We start from the raw sequence: 14,950 nt of genomic DNA, 5'->3' as shown, positions 1-14,950 counted from the left end.
CTTTCCGACAGCTTACCCACCACAGACGTAAGGCTCACTGGTCTGTAATTCCCTGGACTATCCCTACTACCTTCCTTGAATAAGGGGACAACATTCTCCACCCTCCAATCCTCCGGTACCATCCCCATGGACAACGAGGACTCAAAGATCCTAGCCAATGGTTCAGCAATCTCCTCCCTCGTGTCACGAAGCAGCCTGGGGAATATTCCATCAGGCCCCGGGGACTTATCTGTCCTAACATTTTCTAACAACTCCAACACATCCTCTCTCTTGATATCTACATACTCTAGAACATTACCCTTACCAACACTGTCCTCAGCATCATCAAGACCCCTCTCCTTGGTGAATACTGAAGAGAAGTATTCATTGAGAATCTCACCCACTTCCACAGCTTCCAGGCACATCTTCCCACCTTTGTCTTTAATCGGACCTACCTCTACTCTAGCCATCCTTCTGCTCTCCATGTATGAGAACAAAGCCTTGGGATTCTCCTTAACCCTACTCGCCAAAGCCTTTTCATGTCCCCTTCTTGCTCTCCTCAGCCCTTTCTTAAGTTCCTTCCTTGCTACTCTATATTCCTCACGAGCCCTGTCTGATCCTTGCTGCTTACACCTTATGTATGCTGCCTTCTTCTTCCTAACTAGTTGTTCCACCTCTGTCATCACCCAATCGACTTCTCTCGTCAAGAAGTTACCTCTCAGGTCTCTTAAATCTCTCCCCTCTTATTTTGTATCCGTGCTCTCTAGTTTTGGACTCCCAACCCTGGGGAAAAGACTATGACCACCCACCTTATTCATACCCCTCATGATTTTATAAACTTCTGTGAGGTCCCCCCTCATTCTCCTTTGCTCTGAGGAATAAAGATACAGTGTAAACAACCTCTCCCCGTAACTCAGGCCCTCCAGTCCGGGCAGCATCCTCGTAAATCTCTTCTGCACCATCTCCAGCTTGACAACATCTTTCCTATAACAGGGTGACCAAATCTGTACACAATACTCCAAGTGCAGCCTCACCAATGACTTATGTAACTGCAACATAATGTCCCTGCTCCTGAACTCAGTGCCCTGACTGATGAAGGCCAGTGTGCTAAACGCCTTCTTCACCACCCTATCTACTTGCGCAGCTGTTTTCAGTGACCTGTGCACTTGTATTCCCAGCTCCCTCTGTTCCACAACACTCGTCAGTGCCCTGCCATTCATTGTATAGGTCCTACCCTGGTTTGACTGTCCAAAATGCATCACCTCTCACTTACGTAAGTAGAAATCCATTTGCCATTCCTCGGCCCATCTCCCTAACTGATCAAGATCTCTTTACAATTCACTGTAACCTGCTTCACTATCAACAAAACCCCCTAATTTAGTATCATCAGCAAACTTGCTAATCATGCCATGTACATTCATATCCAAATCATTTACATACATAACGAATAACAGAGGTCCCAATACTGAGCCCTGGGGCACCCCACTACTCACAGGCCTCCAGTCGGAGAATTGACCTTCAACCATCACCCTCTGCTTCCTATCATTGAGCCAGTTCTGAATCCGCCTCATCAGCTCCCCCTGAATCCCATGGACCTAACCTTCCAGATCAACCTGCCATGCAAGACCTTGTAAAAGGCCTTACTGAAGTCCATATAGACAACATCCACTGTCCTACCTTCCTCTATCCCCTTAGTTACCTCTTCAAAAATTTCCAAAGGATTCATCAGACATGATCTCCCACACACAAAACCATGCTGACTATTCCTGATCAGGCCTTGACTATCCCAGTATCTTGTCCCTCAGAATTCCCTCCAGTAACTTCCCCACAACTGAAGTCAGGCTCACTGGCCTGTAATCCCTGGCCTGAGTGAGAACTCCCTCCTTAGTTCATGCCAGGAGTGGGCATCGAGTCTGCCAATGCCCCGCTCACTGGATCTGGTGACTGAGCTATGAAGTTCGTGCTCCCATATGCTGAAGGATACATGGTCCAGGGTTGTGCTTCCACTGGAAGACGGTTTCGAGGAATGAGCTGGGAAAGGGAGGAATGGGGCCCAGTCCCTGCTCCTTATCAGTACAGTAATCTGTGGAGTAAACCTCGGCATCACGACTGCTGTCATGCCCTTGGCCCTGCCCACTTCTTGCACCCATCTACTCTTTGCCTGCCACTCAGCCCCTCTCTCAGCATTTCATTTCCCCCTCAGTATCCATTGGTTCCCCACCCCCCACGATAACCACTTGTCTCTCTTCCCCCACCAACTTCTCCCTGACCCTGATCTACATTCCCTTCCAAAATCAAAGAGGGCCCTTCTCCCTGCCCAGCCGACCTCTGGGTCGTGAGGGAAACGTCAGTTACTGAGATGTGCATTTGACTTGTAACCTTCTGTTCTGCCCCCTGCTGCCCTCACCCACCCGCCTCTCCGGCACCAACTCCAGGAGCTGATCGAAATGCGGAAAACTATGAGCCCGTATTGGACCCTGATGAAGAGGATGATCCGGATCTGGGGATCTGCCGTGGACACACACCACTTGACATCACCAGTGACCAGAAGGTATGTGAGGGATGTGGAAAAGTGCAGGAGAAAGACGACCTGATCTTTACTGGACGGTGAAGCAGGCCTGAAGGGTTGGATGGCCACTCCCATCCTGTTTCTTATGTTTGTTATTTCTGTCCATTTCACACAAAGGTCACCTCTCGGTTGGATTATTTGGGCCACTAGTTTTCAGTGATTATACTGCCCTGAAACTCTGATCTATCTCCCTTGGATCCACTGATGTTTTGACTCCAGGAGCTGCTGTTTTGCCATTCTCAATGCCCTTTTTTCTTCTCGCAACACTTCCTCAGATCTGGCTGCCCTGGAATGAGTCCTCATTGGGGCTATATTGGCCTTGGAGGGGCTGCAATGTGGGTTCAACAGAATGAAGATATAGCTCTTGTACCTCAATTGCCAAGCAATGACCATTTCTAATAGGAGAACATAACCACTTGCCCGTGATACAGAATGAGATTAGCGTTGCCAATCATGCATCGACAATAGAACCCTACAGCACAAAACAGGCCCTTCGGCCCACCATGTTGTGCCGTCCATCAAACCACCCTCACTCTATCTAAACCTTTCCTCCCGCATATCCCTCTATCTCACATTCCTCCATGTGCCTATCCAACAAACTCTTGAACCTGTCCAATGTGTCTGCCTCCACCACCACCCCAGGTAGTGCATTCCATGCACCAACCACTCTCTGGGTGAAAAACCTCCCCCTGACATCTCCTCTGAACCTCCCACCCGTAACCTTAAAGCCATGCCCTCTCGTCTTGAGCATTGGTGCCCTGGGAAGGAGGCGCTGACTGTCTACTCTACCTCTATTATGTCACCCCTCATCCTCCTCCTTTCCTGTGAATAAAGCCCTAGCACCTTAAGCCTCTCCTCATATTCCATACGCTCTAATCCAGGCAGCATCCTGGTAAATCTCCTCTGCACCCTCTCCAACGCCTCCACATCCTTCCTATAATGCGGCGACCAGAACTGAACACCATACTCTAAGTGTGGTCTATCTGACATCAAAACTCAACTGAACCAACCACACAAATACCACAGCTACAAGAACAGGTCAAAGGCTTGCTCTCCCTTGTCCCATGTCCCCCAAGGTCAGTCTGCGACCAAAATGACAGTCAGGAGTGTGGTGGAACACTTCTCCACTTGCCTGGACGAGTGCAGTATCAACAGCTCTCAAGAAGCTCGACATCATCCAGAACAAACTGCCTGATTGGCACCCGTCCAGGACCCTAAACATTGCTTCATTCCATCAGCAGAGCACACCAGGCTGGGGGCGTTATCCCTGCAAGTACTAGAACAACAGTGGTGTGAGGACCTGCACAGTACAGTACAAGATCCAGCTTGGGAAATGTGTCCCTGTGCTTCATCACTGGGTCAAAATCCTGGAACTGGTTTCCAGATAGACATGTGGGAGCACTTTCACCAACAGGACTGCAGCAATTCAAAAATGTACACGGGAATGGGATGGATGAAGTTACACGCTGATCTTGCCAACACAACTCGCTCCTTGTGAATTGTTTTTTAAAAAAATCTCCTTTTGAGCTGCTTTGAGAACTCTCAATAAGTTGGGGAAGGCAAACGAGGCAAAGGATACACTCGGGCAGACACCTCAGTGCTGGCTAATAAGCAGAAGAGGGCCCAGGGGCTCGGCCTGCCTTGTCAGGCCCTACTTGAGTTGCCAGTTGCACAATGTTGGGAGCACAGGCCTTCCCAAACAGTGACTGGGCTCTGAGCTCTGGCCCAAAATGGTCTTGAGAACAAATGAAGCCCCAGCTCACTAGCTACACTTCAGAAACCCATTTGGGGATGAGGGCGAGTGTGAGCCATTCTTCTTCAGTCTCTGGCTTCCTGTCACGTCCTAATAGGAACTAAACCTCTCGTTCCCAGGCACCCAGGTCTCCTGGCTCAGCCCAGGGCAGCTGCCTGCAGTGATTTGGGGACATTGTGCCCCTTGCTGGTCCTGATGTAAAGACCAGGATATCCCTCCCTGATCATCAACATTTTAAAGGAGTCCAAATCCTCCTGGGGTACGAGGTTGTCCACCAATGCAGGGGCTTGTGAAGAGCTCAGCAGAGGTGCTGCTGGGTCGATGGCTGCTCTCTGATCTCGGAGGTCTGGTGCTGATAGATGCCGAGAGGTGTAGAACCTCCGAGGGATCTTGGAGTCCGTGCTGAGGGATCTCGGAGTCCGTGCTAATGGATCTCTGCAGGTAGCAGAGTAAACTGTGAAGAGGTATAGGATCCTTGTATTTATCGTCTGAGGCACAGAATACTAGAGTAGGGTTATGGCTCACCTACACAACTCAACTCGAAGAGCCCACAGGGGTACAGAGAAGGAGCTGGACAGTGGGAATATTTGGTTAGCATGGAGATGGTGGATGGATTCTGTTATGTTAATTAATAATTGGTAATCAGACTGCAAGGTAACTGCTGTGGGAAACTGAAAAGTTTACAGACTTTGTATAGAGAAACAGTAAAACCTTCAGAAACAAGCAGATTTAAAATAGTGTCAATATTTTCAGTGATGCCTTGTACAGAAACTAATCAATTATATTTTACACAGGTTCGTGACATTTTACTAGAAGAATCTTGGAAATGGAAGGAACAGAATGAAAAGTCATCTGAAGTTCAGCAAGGTAGCTCCCTGTTTGCCTTTGTGTGTGTGTGTGTGTGTGTGTGTGGACGGTGAGGGTCGGTGGGGGGGAGCCAGTACCTGAACCTGCCAGTGTCCATGCCCATTGTTTGCCCCACTGCCCACTGGATTTTGAGCTGGGTGAATCTGTCCGATAACTTTGCTGACCAGAGCCATTGGGATTGTGCATTGGTTTACATACCCTGTCAGCTGCACAGCATTCCATAACTCCGTGACTCCCAGTAACTCGTACACACAAATCCAGATCTGTCTGCAGCACCAGTTCATTAGATCCCAGCCGTTCCTCAACTCTACATTCCCACCTACAAGGGTAACCCTTCACACCCCTTTTTTATCAGGCATCTTATCTACCTCTGCCTTTTAAAACAAACTATTCAAACACTTTCTCCTCATCTGCATCTAAAATAGGTGACCCCTTATTAAAGAGTGACCTCAGCTCTCGATTCTCACAGAAGAGATGTGGTTAAGCCAGAAAGAGTACAGAAAAAATTCACAAGGATGTTGCCTGGATCGGAGGGCTTGCATTATCAGGAGAGATTGGATTGTCTGGGACTGTTTTCCCTGGGAGCTGACATGATAGAAGTATGTAAAATTGAGAGGTGTAGCTAGGGAACATAACCAGTGTCTGTTTCCCATGGTAGAGATGTCTAAAACTAGAGGGCAGAGGTTTACGGTGAAAGGGAGGAAGTTTAAAGAGGACCTGAGGGGTAATTGATTTGCAGAAAGAGTAGTTGGGATCTGGAATGAACTGCCAGAGGAAGTGGTATCAGCAGTGACATGTAAGGGGTACCTGGATGAGCAGGGCAAAGAGGGATATGGCATTAATGCAGGCAGTGGAGATTGGTATGATGTGGTGCTGTACAACTCTGTGACTGTGAGGAAACCTCCTTCCACACCCACCCTGCCGACAGCCTCCAACATCAAACCTTCAATAAAATCTCCCCTCATTTATCTGAACCCTAGCAGATACAAGCCCAGAGAGTCAATGCACCCAGTTCAGGAGTCAGTCCAGTAAACCTTCTCTGAACTGTCTCCAATGTATTAACATTCTTAAGTAAGGAGGCCACTATTGTACACAGTGTTCCAGATGTGGGCTCATGAGTGCCCTCTATAACTGAAACATAACCGCCCACTTTTGTGTTCAGTTCCCCGAGCTGTAAACAATGACCTGCTGTTAGCTTCCCTTTTCACGAGGATGTTGTGCTGGCTGTCTGTAAATCATGCACTGGGACAGCCAGGCCCCTCAACACCCCAGGGCTCTGCAGCTTTTCGCCATTTACAGAGATGTTTTTTCATTTTTCCTCCCCATTTATAGACCATAAGACATGGGAGCAGAATCAGGCCATTCGGCCCATCAAGTCTGCTCCGCCATTCGATCACGGCTGATTTATTTTTCCCTCTCAACCCCATTCTCCTGCCTTCTCCCCGTAACCTTTGACACCCTCACTAATCAAGAACATATCAACCTCCACTTTAAATATACCCAATGACTTGGCCTCCACAGCCGTCTGTGGTAATGAATTCCACAGATTCACCACTGTCTGGCTAAAGAAATTCCTCCTCATCTCTGTTCTAAAGGGACGTCCTTCTATTCTGAGGCTGTGCCCCCCGGTCCTAGACTCTCCCACTACTGGAAACCATCCTCTCCATGTCCACTCTATCCAGGCCTTTCAATATTCGGTAGGCTTCAATGAGATTCCCCCCTCATCCTTCTAAATGCCAGTGAGTACAGGCCCAGAGCTATCAAACGCTCCTCATACGTTTACCCTTTCATCCCAGGGATCACTCTCGTAAACCTCCTCGGGACCCTCTCCAGGGCCAGCACATCCTTCCTTAGATATGGGGCCCAAAACTGCTCACAATGCTCCAAATGTGGTTTGACCAATGCCTTATAGAGCCTCAGCATTACATCCTTGCTTTTATATTCCAGTCCCCTTGAAATGAATGCTGACATTGCATTTGCCTTCCTTACTACCGATTCAACCTGCAAGTTAACCTTCAGGGAATCCTGCACTAACTCTCCCAAGTCGCTTTGAACATACGATTTCTGAATTCACTCTCCATTTAGAAAATAGTCTGTGCCTTCCTACCTTCCAATTCACCAATGTGCATGACCGGACACTTCCCTGCGCCGTATTCCATCTTTGCCCGTTCCCCCAACCAGTCCAAATCCTTCTGCAGACTCCCTGCTTCCCCAACACTACCTGCCCCTCCACCTGCCTTTGTACCATTTGGACAATGTCACATTTCCTTACATTGTACTCCATTTGCCAGATCTTTGCCCACTCACTTAACCCACCCAATGCCTTTGCAGCCTCTTCACAACTTGCCTTCAACTACCTTGCGGGCTGCCCCCAGAACACTCTACGCAAAAGATGCATTTCACTGTGTGTTTCGATGTACATGTGACTAATAAAGATATCTTGTCTTATCTTCTTTGTGTCATCAGCAAATTTAGTAACCATACCTTTTGTAACTTCATCAAAGTCATTTTTGGAAATTGTAAACAGTTGATGCCCCAGTAGAGATCTCTGTGACACACCAGTCTTGACATCTTACTAATCTGAAAAAGACCCGCATTCTATTTCCCGTTAGCCAGCCAGTCTCCCCTCCACTCCGGTATGTTACTACCCTACACTGTGAGCTTTTACTTTCCACAACCACTCTTGGTAACGAAAAGTATTGATTGAATAACAGAGGGCCACTTCATCTGGTCTGGATTCAATGAGGAAGTCTTCGGTCAAAAACTGACAGAGTCATACAGCAGGGAAACAGACCCTTTGTTCCAACTCGTCCATGCCGACTGCGTTGTCCAGTGAGCTAGTCCCATGTGACACACGAGGAGAGAGGTTGAGGTTTAATTGGTGGAGGGGTTTTGGTGTAGTGAATAATGTGCCATGGAATGGGGGGAGATCATTGCAACTTTGGAAGGAAAGGTGGATAAGTATTCAAAGCAAGGTTACAAGGAGAGAGTGAGGCTGTGGGATATGATTGGGGTTCAGGGCTTCAGGGAGTGGATGAGGAAAGTGTCTTATTGTTCTAGTGAGAACTTTGCACAGTTGCAATGGGCCAGTTGCAGCCTCGTGTGTAACTGCAGGCAGTGTAGTGGTGCAGCCAGTATCACCCCTGCCTCACAGATTCAGCGACCGGGTTCAATCCCAGCCTCGGGTGCTGTCTGTGTGGAGTCTGCACATCATCACTTGATTCAACTTTCACAAGAGGAGATAAAGTTAGGTTGGTTACTCTCATTGGTAGATGTCGTGTATGTGACACACATTACTTGGCACTTACTGGGCTGTGCCCGAATGCTGTCCAGGCTTCCTGCAGTTGGGCACAAGCTGCTTCGTGAATCAGCATTCATTGGCAAACATCCCCAAAATGTGTGGCCCTCATTACTGGCCTACATGCAACTGGACTAGCTTGCTGCCTTGGACAAAATCCAACTCTCTCAGCCCTTCAGGTGATTACTTTGCCCTACTGTGTGTATTGAAGTCCTCACGCAGGGGGGTCTTGACCTGAAACGACAACAGACACTACCTGACCCGCTGGGTTCCTCCAGCAATCGAGTTCTGCTGCCGGTTCGAGCATCTGCCGTCTCGTGCCCCTGGTTGTTGGTATGGAAGCTACATGTTGTCTCTTGCTGTTTCAGGCAGTATCGCATCTCTAGGTTCTGAAGCCTTAGGAGAACTGAACAAAGTGCTGAACCAGGAGGTTTCGGGGGTTGGCTGGATGAAACTGGCTGAGAAGTTGGACCTTGGCTCGCTCACCGAGCTGTTCAAAAGTGCCAAGTCTCCGAGCAAGTCACTGCTGGATAATTTTGATGTACGTACACCCCTGTACTGCTCTTGCATCGCTGCTCATCCTTAAGGCTGGAGTCTGAGAGTCTATCAGCCACAAACTGCAAAATCCTCATTTTGTGTTTCGAAGTTATCCTCTGCTCAATTTGCCCCTTTAATCAGGTATCCCCAGGGTCCTCCATAGACTAACATGGTTTATGGAGGTGTCTCAATTGTTCAGTGAACCTCGCAGGAGGGAAGTCTGCGGTTGGCTGCTGAATATTCAGGACCTGCCGCTGCAGTTCATCACTAGCCTGTGAACTCTGTCAGTCTGGCCTCTCCCACAAGAAGCTGAGCATTGCTGGTGGAAGGGTAGGTTTGGTGGCAATCTAAACTGCTTCTGAGAGCTGTTTCCCAAGCAGAGACCCCCAAACCTGCTGCCGGGTCGTTGCCACTGTCCTACAGGTGTGACTTGTCGTGGAGCCTGGTGTCAGAGCAGCACTCCCTGCGGTTGGTGGGGAAATTCTCCCACTGAAGCCAGGGCAGGTGGAGCGACTCCCTGCAATTCAGTGGAGAAAAGCAGCCTTGAGGGTAGAAAGGTCCTTTTCAATAAAATTAACCTTTATTAAAATTCATACTATAAAATTAATGTTTTGTTAGTTTTGAATCCCCACATTCAAAATATTTTTGCGAGTTTGACCACTGCCAGGGACAGAACTGGCTGCTTCAGGCGGGGAGATCACAGGCTCTCGCAGTCTGGAGAAGTTTGTTCATGGCGGATGGATTACGGGGTGGCTCAATGCTCACCAAACTATCCCAGTTAGAAATATTGTACGAACCTTGTCAGGTCCCATCAGGGCTACTGCACATTACGCTGCCAGAAAGTTGCAATGCTAATTCACCAGAATAACGAGGCGTAAATCATGAGGAAGACACGAGGTTCTGCAGATGCAGGTTGGAGGAACAATGCTTCATACTCCGCCTTGGGAGTCTCCAACCTGACAACCTCAACATCGATTTCCCTAACTTCCCGTGTCTCTCCCCTCTGTTTTCCCCGTTTCTCCTGATTTCCCCCCCTTTGTTTTCCCTCATTCCTGTGGCCCCCTAACCCCTCCTCTTTCCCTTCCCTCGCCCTGCCCATCACCTCCCTCCTGTTCCCCACCTCCCTCCCTTTATTCCATGGTCCACTGCCCCCTCCTACCGCATTCCTCCTTCAGTCTGCCTCTCCCACCTATTACGTCCCAGCTTCTCGCCTCACTCCCTTTCACCACCACCCCCCACCCACCTCCCTTCCCCCCCTCACCTGGACTCGCCTCTCACCTGCCAGCCTGTGCTCCTCCCCCTACCCTTTTATTCTGGCTTCTCCCCTCTTTCTTTCCAGTCCTGATGAAGGGTCTCGACCCGAAACATCGACTTTTTATTTCCCTCCACAGATGCTGCCTGACCTGCTGAGCTCCTCCAGCATTTTGTGTGTGTTAAATCACAAGGCCAGCTTTTTAGAGAGGAGATTTTCAGACTCCCACGACAGTCTTGCCCTCTGATCGAGGGCACTGCAGTGATGCGATGTGTTACTGATGCCGACCTACTGTTGGAAAGTGAACTCATAAATTTCTCTCTCTTCAGATTTCAGGTGGAACAATTGAGCAATTAATTAATGCACTACAACAGCTGGGCTTGGAGAAAGCCGTGAATATTATCCAGAAAACAGAAATCTACAAAGTGCTTCAGTCCTCAGGTGTGCTGTGATGTTGTTGGGGGTGATGGGTTGTCCTGGTTGTTGATCCCTGAGCTGGATTTGGTGAGGTTTCCTTCCTCGTCTCCCAGAATCAGACACTGAGACTGGAACAGAGGAGTTGAGTGTTTTGAGGCAGAGAGTTTGAGGCTCTCTGTGACGCTGCTGGGGTGGAGAGTTTGGAGGAGGGCGTCTGTATGACCAGGAGGCCATTTGGCCCATCCAGCCTGCCCAAGTTTCATCGAGATCATGGATCTTTGACCTCTGTGCCTTTCTCCTGCACAAACCCACATATCCCTCAATTTCCCCCTGTATCCACTAATATAGCAATCCGTTTTTTTTGAATGACCTCAGTGACTGAGCCTTGGGGGTAGGGAGTTCCCAAAGGTTCACCACCCGCTTTTCAATCTGAAGTGGCTGACCCCTTATCCCGAGACTGTGATCTCGGTCAGCTAGCGAAGCCACCATGCATGTACCCTGATGAACTCTCCAAGTATTTTGTACGTTTGAATGAGGTCACCTCTCATTCTTCTAAACTCTGGAGGATGGAACCAGCCTGGTGAAGCTTTGTGGCAGTCCCTCAGTGTCCACACTACTCCTGCTGACTGACTGCCTTCACACAGACCCACATGTTAACCTTCAGCCACATACCTGCCTTTGAACAGCAATATTTCCCGGTCTCTCATGTTAAAATCCTCGGTACTTTTGATTTTTCTGCGGGTAGGTAACCTCCCATTTTTCCCTCATCCTTCTCCACCTGCCACGTTGTCTCTCAGTTGGTGAGTTGTCTACGTCACTTTGGAACCTCCCTCCGTCCTCGTCACTGTTCACATTCCCACTTAGTTTTCTGAGATCGGTGGATTTGGAAATGCTGTGTTCTATCCCCTCTGCCCACTGTGAACAGCTGGGGTCCGAGCCCCAGTCCCTGTCATACCCCATCCCTCGCAGCTCGTCAACCCAAGGAACACACAGAATCGTTTTCTATTTGTTAACATGCTTGACCACTCTTTGTACATTGGATTTGGGTTGAGGCATTGGATTTGTGATGCGATTGTCCGTGTATGCGAGGTTGTTGGTCAGGCTCTGAGGAACAAATCGCCCTTTACCATGACTCTCTATCCCGGTTTGAAGGTACCGTTACTCATGGAAGTTTGTTTCTTGCAGATGGGAAGCAGTCAGTGGACAGTGCCTATGAAAGTGAGTCACAGAAGGACATCAGTGCACAGGATAACTTGGCCAACAGAGCACAGATTAGCGACCATCTGGTTTAACCTGGAACAGGCTCTGGCTCCTATAAACAGAGAGAATAAACGGACTTTGACATTCCCACCAACTGTAGTTTGTAGAGAGCCAGTCGACATAACTCTGTTCACCTTTTGCCTGCAATAAGTGACTTTGTCTGTTTGGATCCTGCCAGCTCCATACCAATGACTATTGATTGACTTACAGCTGCTGATGTACGTGAAGAAGTGTTGGGACTTAGTGATCAGTTCAACCTCTACATCAAGGGTCTGCCAAGTGAACGCCAACAGTTTTCAGTGTGCGAAAGGTGGAATGAAGAGACCTGGCGGTGGACGATTCAACCGGCTGATGTTTACGTGTTTATGCAGATGAGGGCAGATCTAAGCTGGAGTTGCCTCTTAGTGTAACGGGCCTGTGATGTGTATTTTGTTGGAGGAGGAAGGACTGAGGCGAGCAGCCATTGAGCTGTACAGCATAGCAACAGGCCCTTCGGCCCTCTAGATCTATGCCAGCCATCATGCCTATCTATATTAATCCCACCTGCCTGCATTAATCACCTTGCAGGATGTGGGCAAAATGGTGTTTAGCTCTTCGTTCCTGGAGTCGTTTAACTCCCCCTTGCGCCTCTTCCCCCGATGTCCTCCCTCCCCACATCCAGTGTCAGCACCCCCACCTCGTATCGTTCGGTCTCCTTGCTGCGTGAATCGACGCCATCATGAAAAGCTGCATGTCCGTTGATATCTGCAGATGGTGGTGTCATTAATGGGATAAGCTGGTGGTTCCATAGAGGGCGGGAGCTGGGTTATGGGTGCGTGTACGTTATTCACTCATGACTACCTTCAACATACACAACCGGCACCCATTGCCTTTGGCTTGTCGCGTGTTATTTTTTAAACGGTAAAAGGATTAGATTTCTCACTTGAATCATTATTTTGCAAAAGAATGTGGAAAACCACTTCATCCCGGAGCAGAAGTATGACTCCAAATGTGAGGTTTTGGAATATTCTGAATCTGCACCAGTGATTGTTGGCAGTCCTACTCCCCTCCTAAACCCTCAGCTGTTATATTTAAGCAACAATTTTATGTTATATATGATGTTATATGTGAAAATTATAGAAGAGTAACAATATTTTAACTGGTGTTGATATAGAATATGGAGGGGGTGTTGGCAGCAGGGGATGTGGACACTTGTGTTCAAGCACTCAATGCTGATGCTTTGCTCATTTATTGAACCGATCGGAAACAAAACATCAAAGACATGCAGGTGATTGGCAAAGCCTTGCTCTCAAGATGAGAGCAGGAGTGGATCATTCATCCCTCCGAACCTGCTTCAACAGTCAGTACAAGCAGGGATGATACCCTGTCTCAGAACCATGCCCTCGCTCCCCCTCCCTCCACACTGTGTCTAGAAATCTATTTCCTTAAATATATTCACCATCTGTGGTGTGAATTCCACAGGTTCTCCACCTTCAGAGTGAAGAAATTTCCTCTCTACATGGACCTAAATATCTGCTGTATCTAGACCCTAGCAGCCAGGGGAAACATCCGCCCTGCATCCTGCCTGTCAAGCCCTGTCGACATTTTGTACATTTCAATTGGATCTCATCTCATTCTTCTAAAGCTCTGGTGTATTGCAGGCCAAGTTGTCCCTGTCTCTCCTTGTACAGCAGCCCTGCTGTCCCAGGAATCAGTCTAGCTTACATACATTGTACTCCCTCTACAGCAAGTACATGCTTTCCTTCAGATGGAGACCAAAACTGCACACAGTGTAGACGCACCAAGGCCCTGTATGTTGTAGTAAGACATCCTTGTTCTTGTATTCCATGAAGACTGACTAACTGCTTGCTGTACCTGCATATTTGCTTTTAGTGACTGGCGAACCAGAAGACCCAAGTCCATTTGTACGTCAGCATTTCCCTGTCTCACTATTTAAATAATATCGACAGTTGTCCTCCCAAAGCTGACAACTTCACTTCATGCTGCACCTGCTTTGTATTTGCCCACTCGAGCAGCTTGGCTAAATTACCTTGAACCTGATTTACTGCATCCTCACAACCCAAACGTAAATTTATGTTAATACAATTTTTCTGCTGAATGCAACAATTTCCCGGTCCACAGATTGCACTGCTAGTCTGCATCTAACAGCTCTTGTACGATGTATACACATTGGTACAAGTGAAGAGTGGAAGTTCTGTGGTGAGAGTTTCTGATGGTATTTAAACCAATTTATAAAATAAAAACACCCAAGGTCAGTGGATGTTTGCTTCAGTTTTTATTCACTTCTCTGCTGAATCTAGGGAACAATATATCCAGCATCAAACTGTAAATGTTATCTTCAATATGAACTTGCACAGAACATACAGCACAGGAACAGGCCCTTCGGCCCACAATGTCTGCACCGGACACAATGCCGAATTAACCTAAATCCCTCCTGCCAGTACGTGATTCATGTCCCTCCATTCCCAGCATATTCATGTGCAAGGTTAGGGCAAACTTGGGTCTGCAATCCATACAGTAGAATACCAACTACTACAGTCAAAAAATTATGTATTTGGCAGATCATTTTAGAGTCAAATGGGGGAAAAAAAACACAGGCCCTTTGGCCCACCATGTCCATGCCAGCACTCAGTCCCTGGCTGACTGCCTTGGTGATTCAAGGGTCCACCTGGATGCTGCCTAAATGCTGAGGAAATACCATCCTCCACCACTGACTGGGGCAGTGCACTCCACATCCCAACCACCCGCTGGTTGAGAAGATCCTTCTCAGATCCCATCTAAAGTCATACCGTTTACCTTAAAACCATGTCCTCTACTTTTAGATACCTCCCCAATGGGGAAAAGTTCCCATTAACAACCCAATATATACCCCCCATAATCTTACACCCCTATCAGGCATCCCCCCCACCCCCCCCCCCCCAGCCCGCTCCAATCCTGCTAAAACAACCGCAACGCCATCCCAGGCAATGTCCTGGTGAATCGTGTCTGCACCCTTCCCGGTCTAATTACACCCTTGCT

The 14,950-nt window shown here is 48.3% G+C and overlaps 1 protein-coding gene across 3 annotated transcripts in view; it reads left to right on the top strand.

Annotated features, from left to right (window-relative positions):
- nfkb2 (nuclear factor of kappa light polypeptide gene enhancer in B-cells 2 (p49/p100)) overlaps positions 1 to 14,190 on the top strand; it is a 93,815-nt gene extending 79,625 nt beyond the window's left edge. For 2 of the 3 annotated variants that reach the window (XM_052041571.1, XM_052041569.1), the window contains 5 exons: positions 2,415 to 2,530; positions 5,096 to 5,168; positions 8,835 to 9,007; positions 10,585 to 10,696; positions 11,858 to 14,182. In XM_052041571.1, the coding sequence (XP_051897531.1) occupies positions 2,415 to 2,530; positions 5,096 to 5,168; positions 8,835 to 9,007; positions 10,585 to 10,696; positions 11,858 to 11,964 (581 nt within the window). In that variant the 3' untranslated portion in view covers positions 11,965 to 14,182. Of the gene's footprint in view, positions 1 to 2,414; positions 2,531 to 5,095; positions 5,169 to 8,834; positions 9,008 to 10,584; positions 10,697 to 11,857 lie in introns of all 3 variants that reach the window. The other variant, XM_052041570.1, reaches the window with a different exon arrangement.
- Positions 14,191 to 14,950: the final 760 nt, after the last annotated feature.

The sequence above is a fragment of the Pristis pectinata genome, chromosome 30 (assembly GCF_009764475.1).
Source record: "Pristis pectinata isolate sPriPec2 chromosome 30, sPriPec2.1.pri, whole genome shotgun sequence".
In the NCBI taxonomy this organism is placed as follows: Eukaryota; Metazoa; Chordata; class Chondrichthyes; order Rhinopristiformes; family Pristidae; genus Pristis; species Pristis pectinata.
This window is presented reverse-complemented; position numbering and strand designations above follow the sequence as displayed.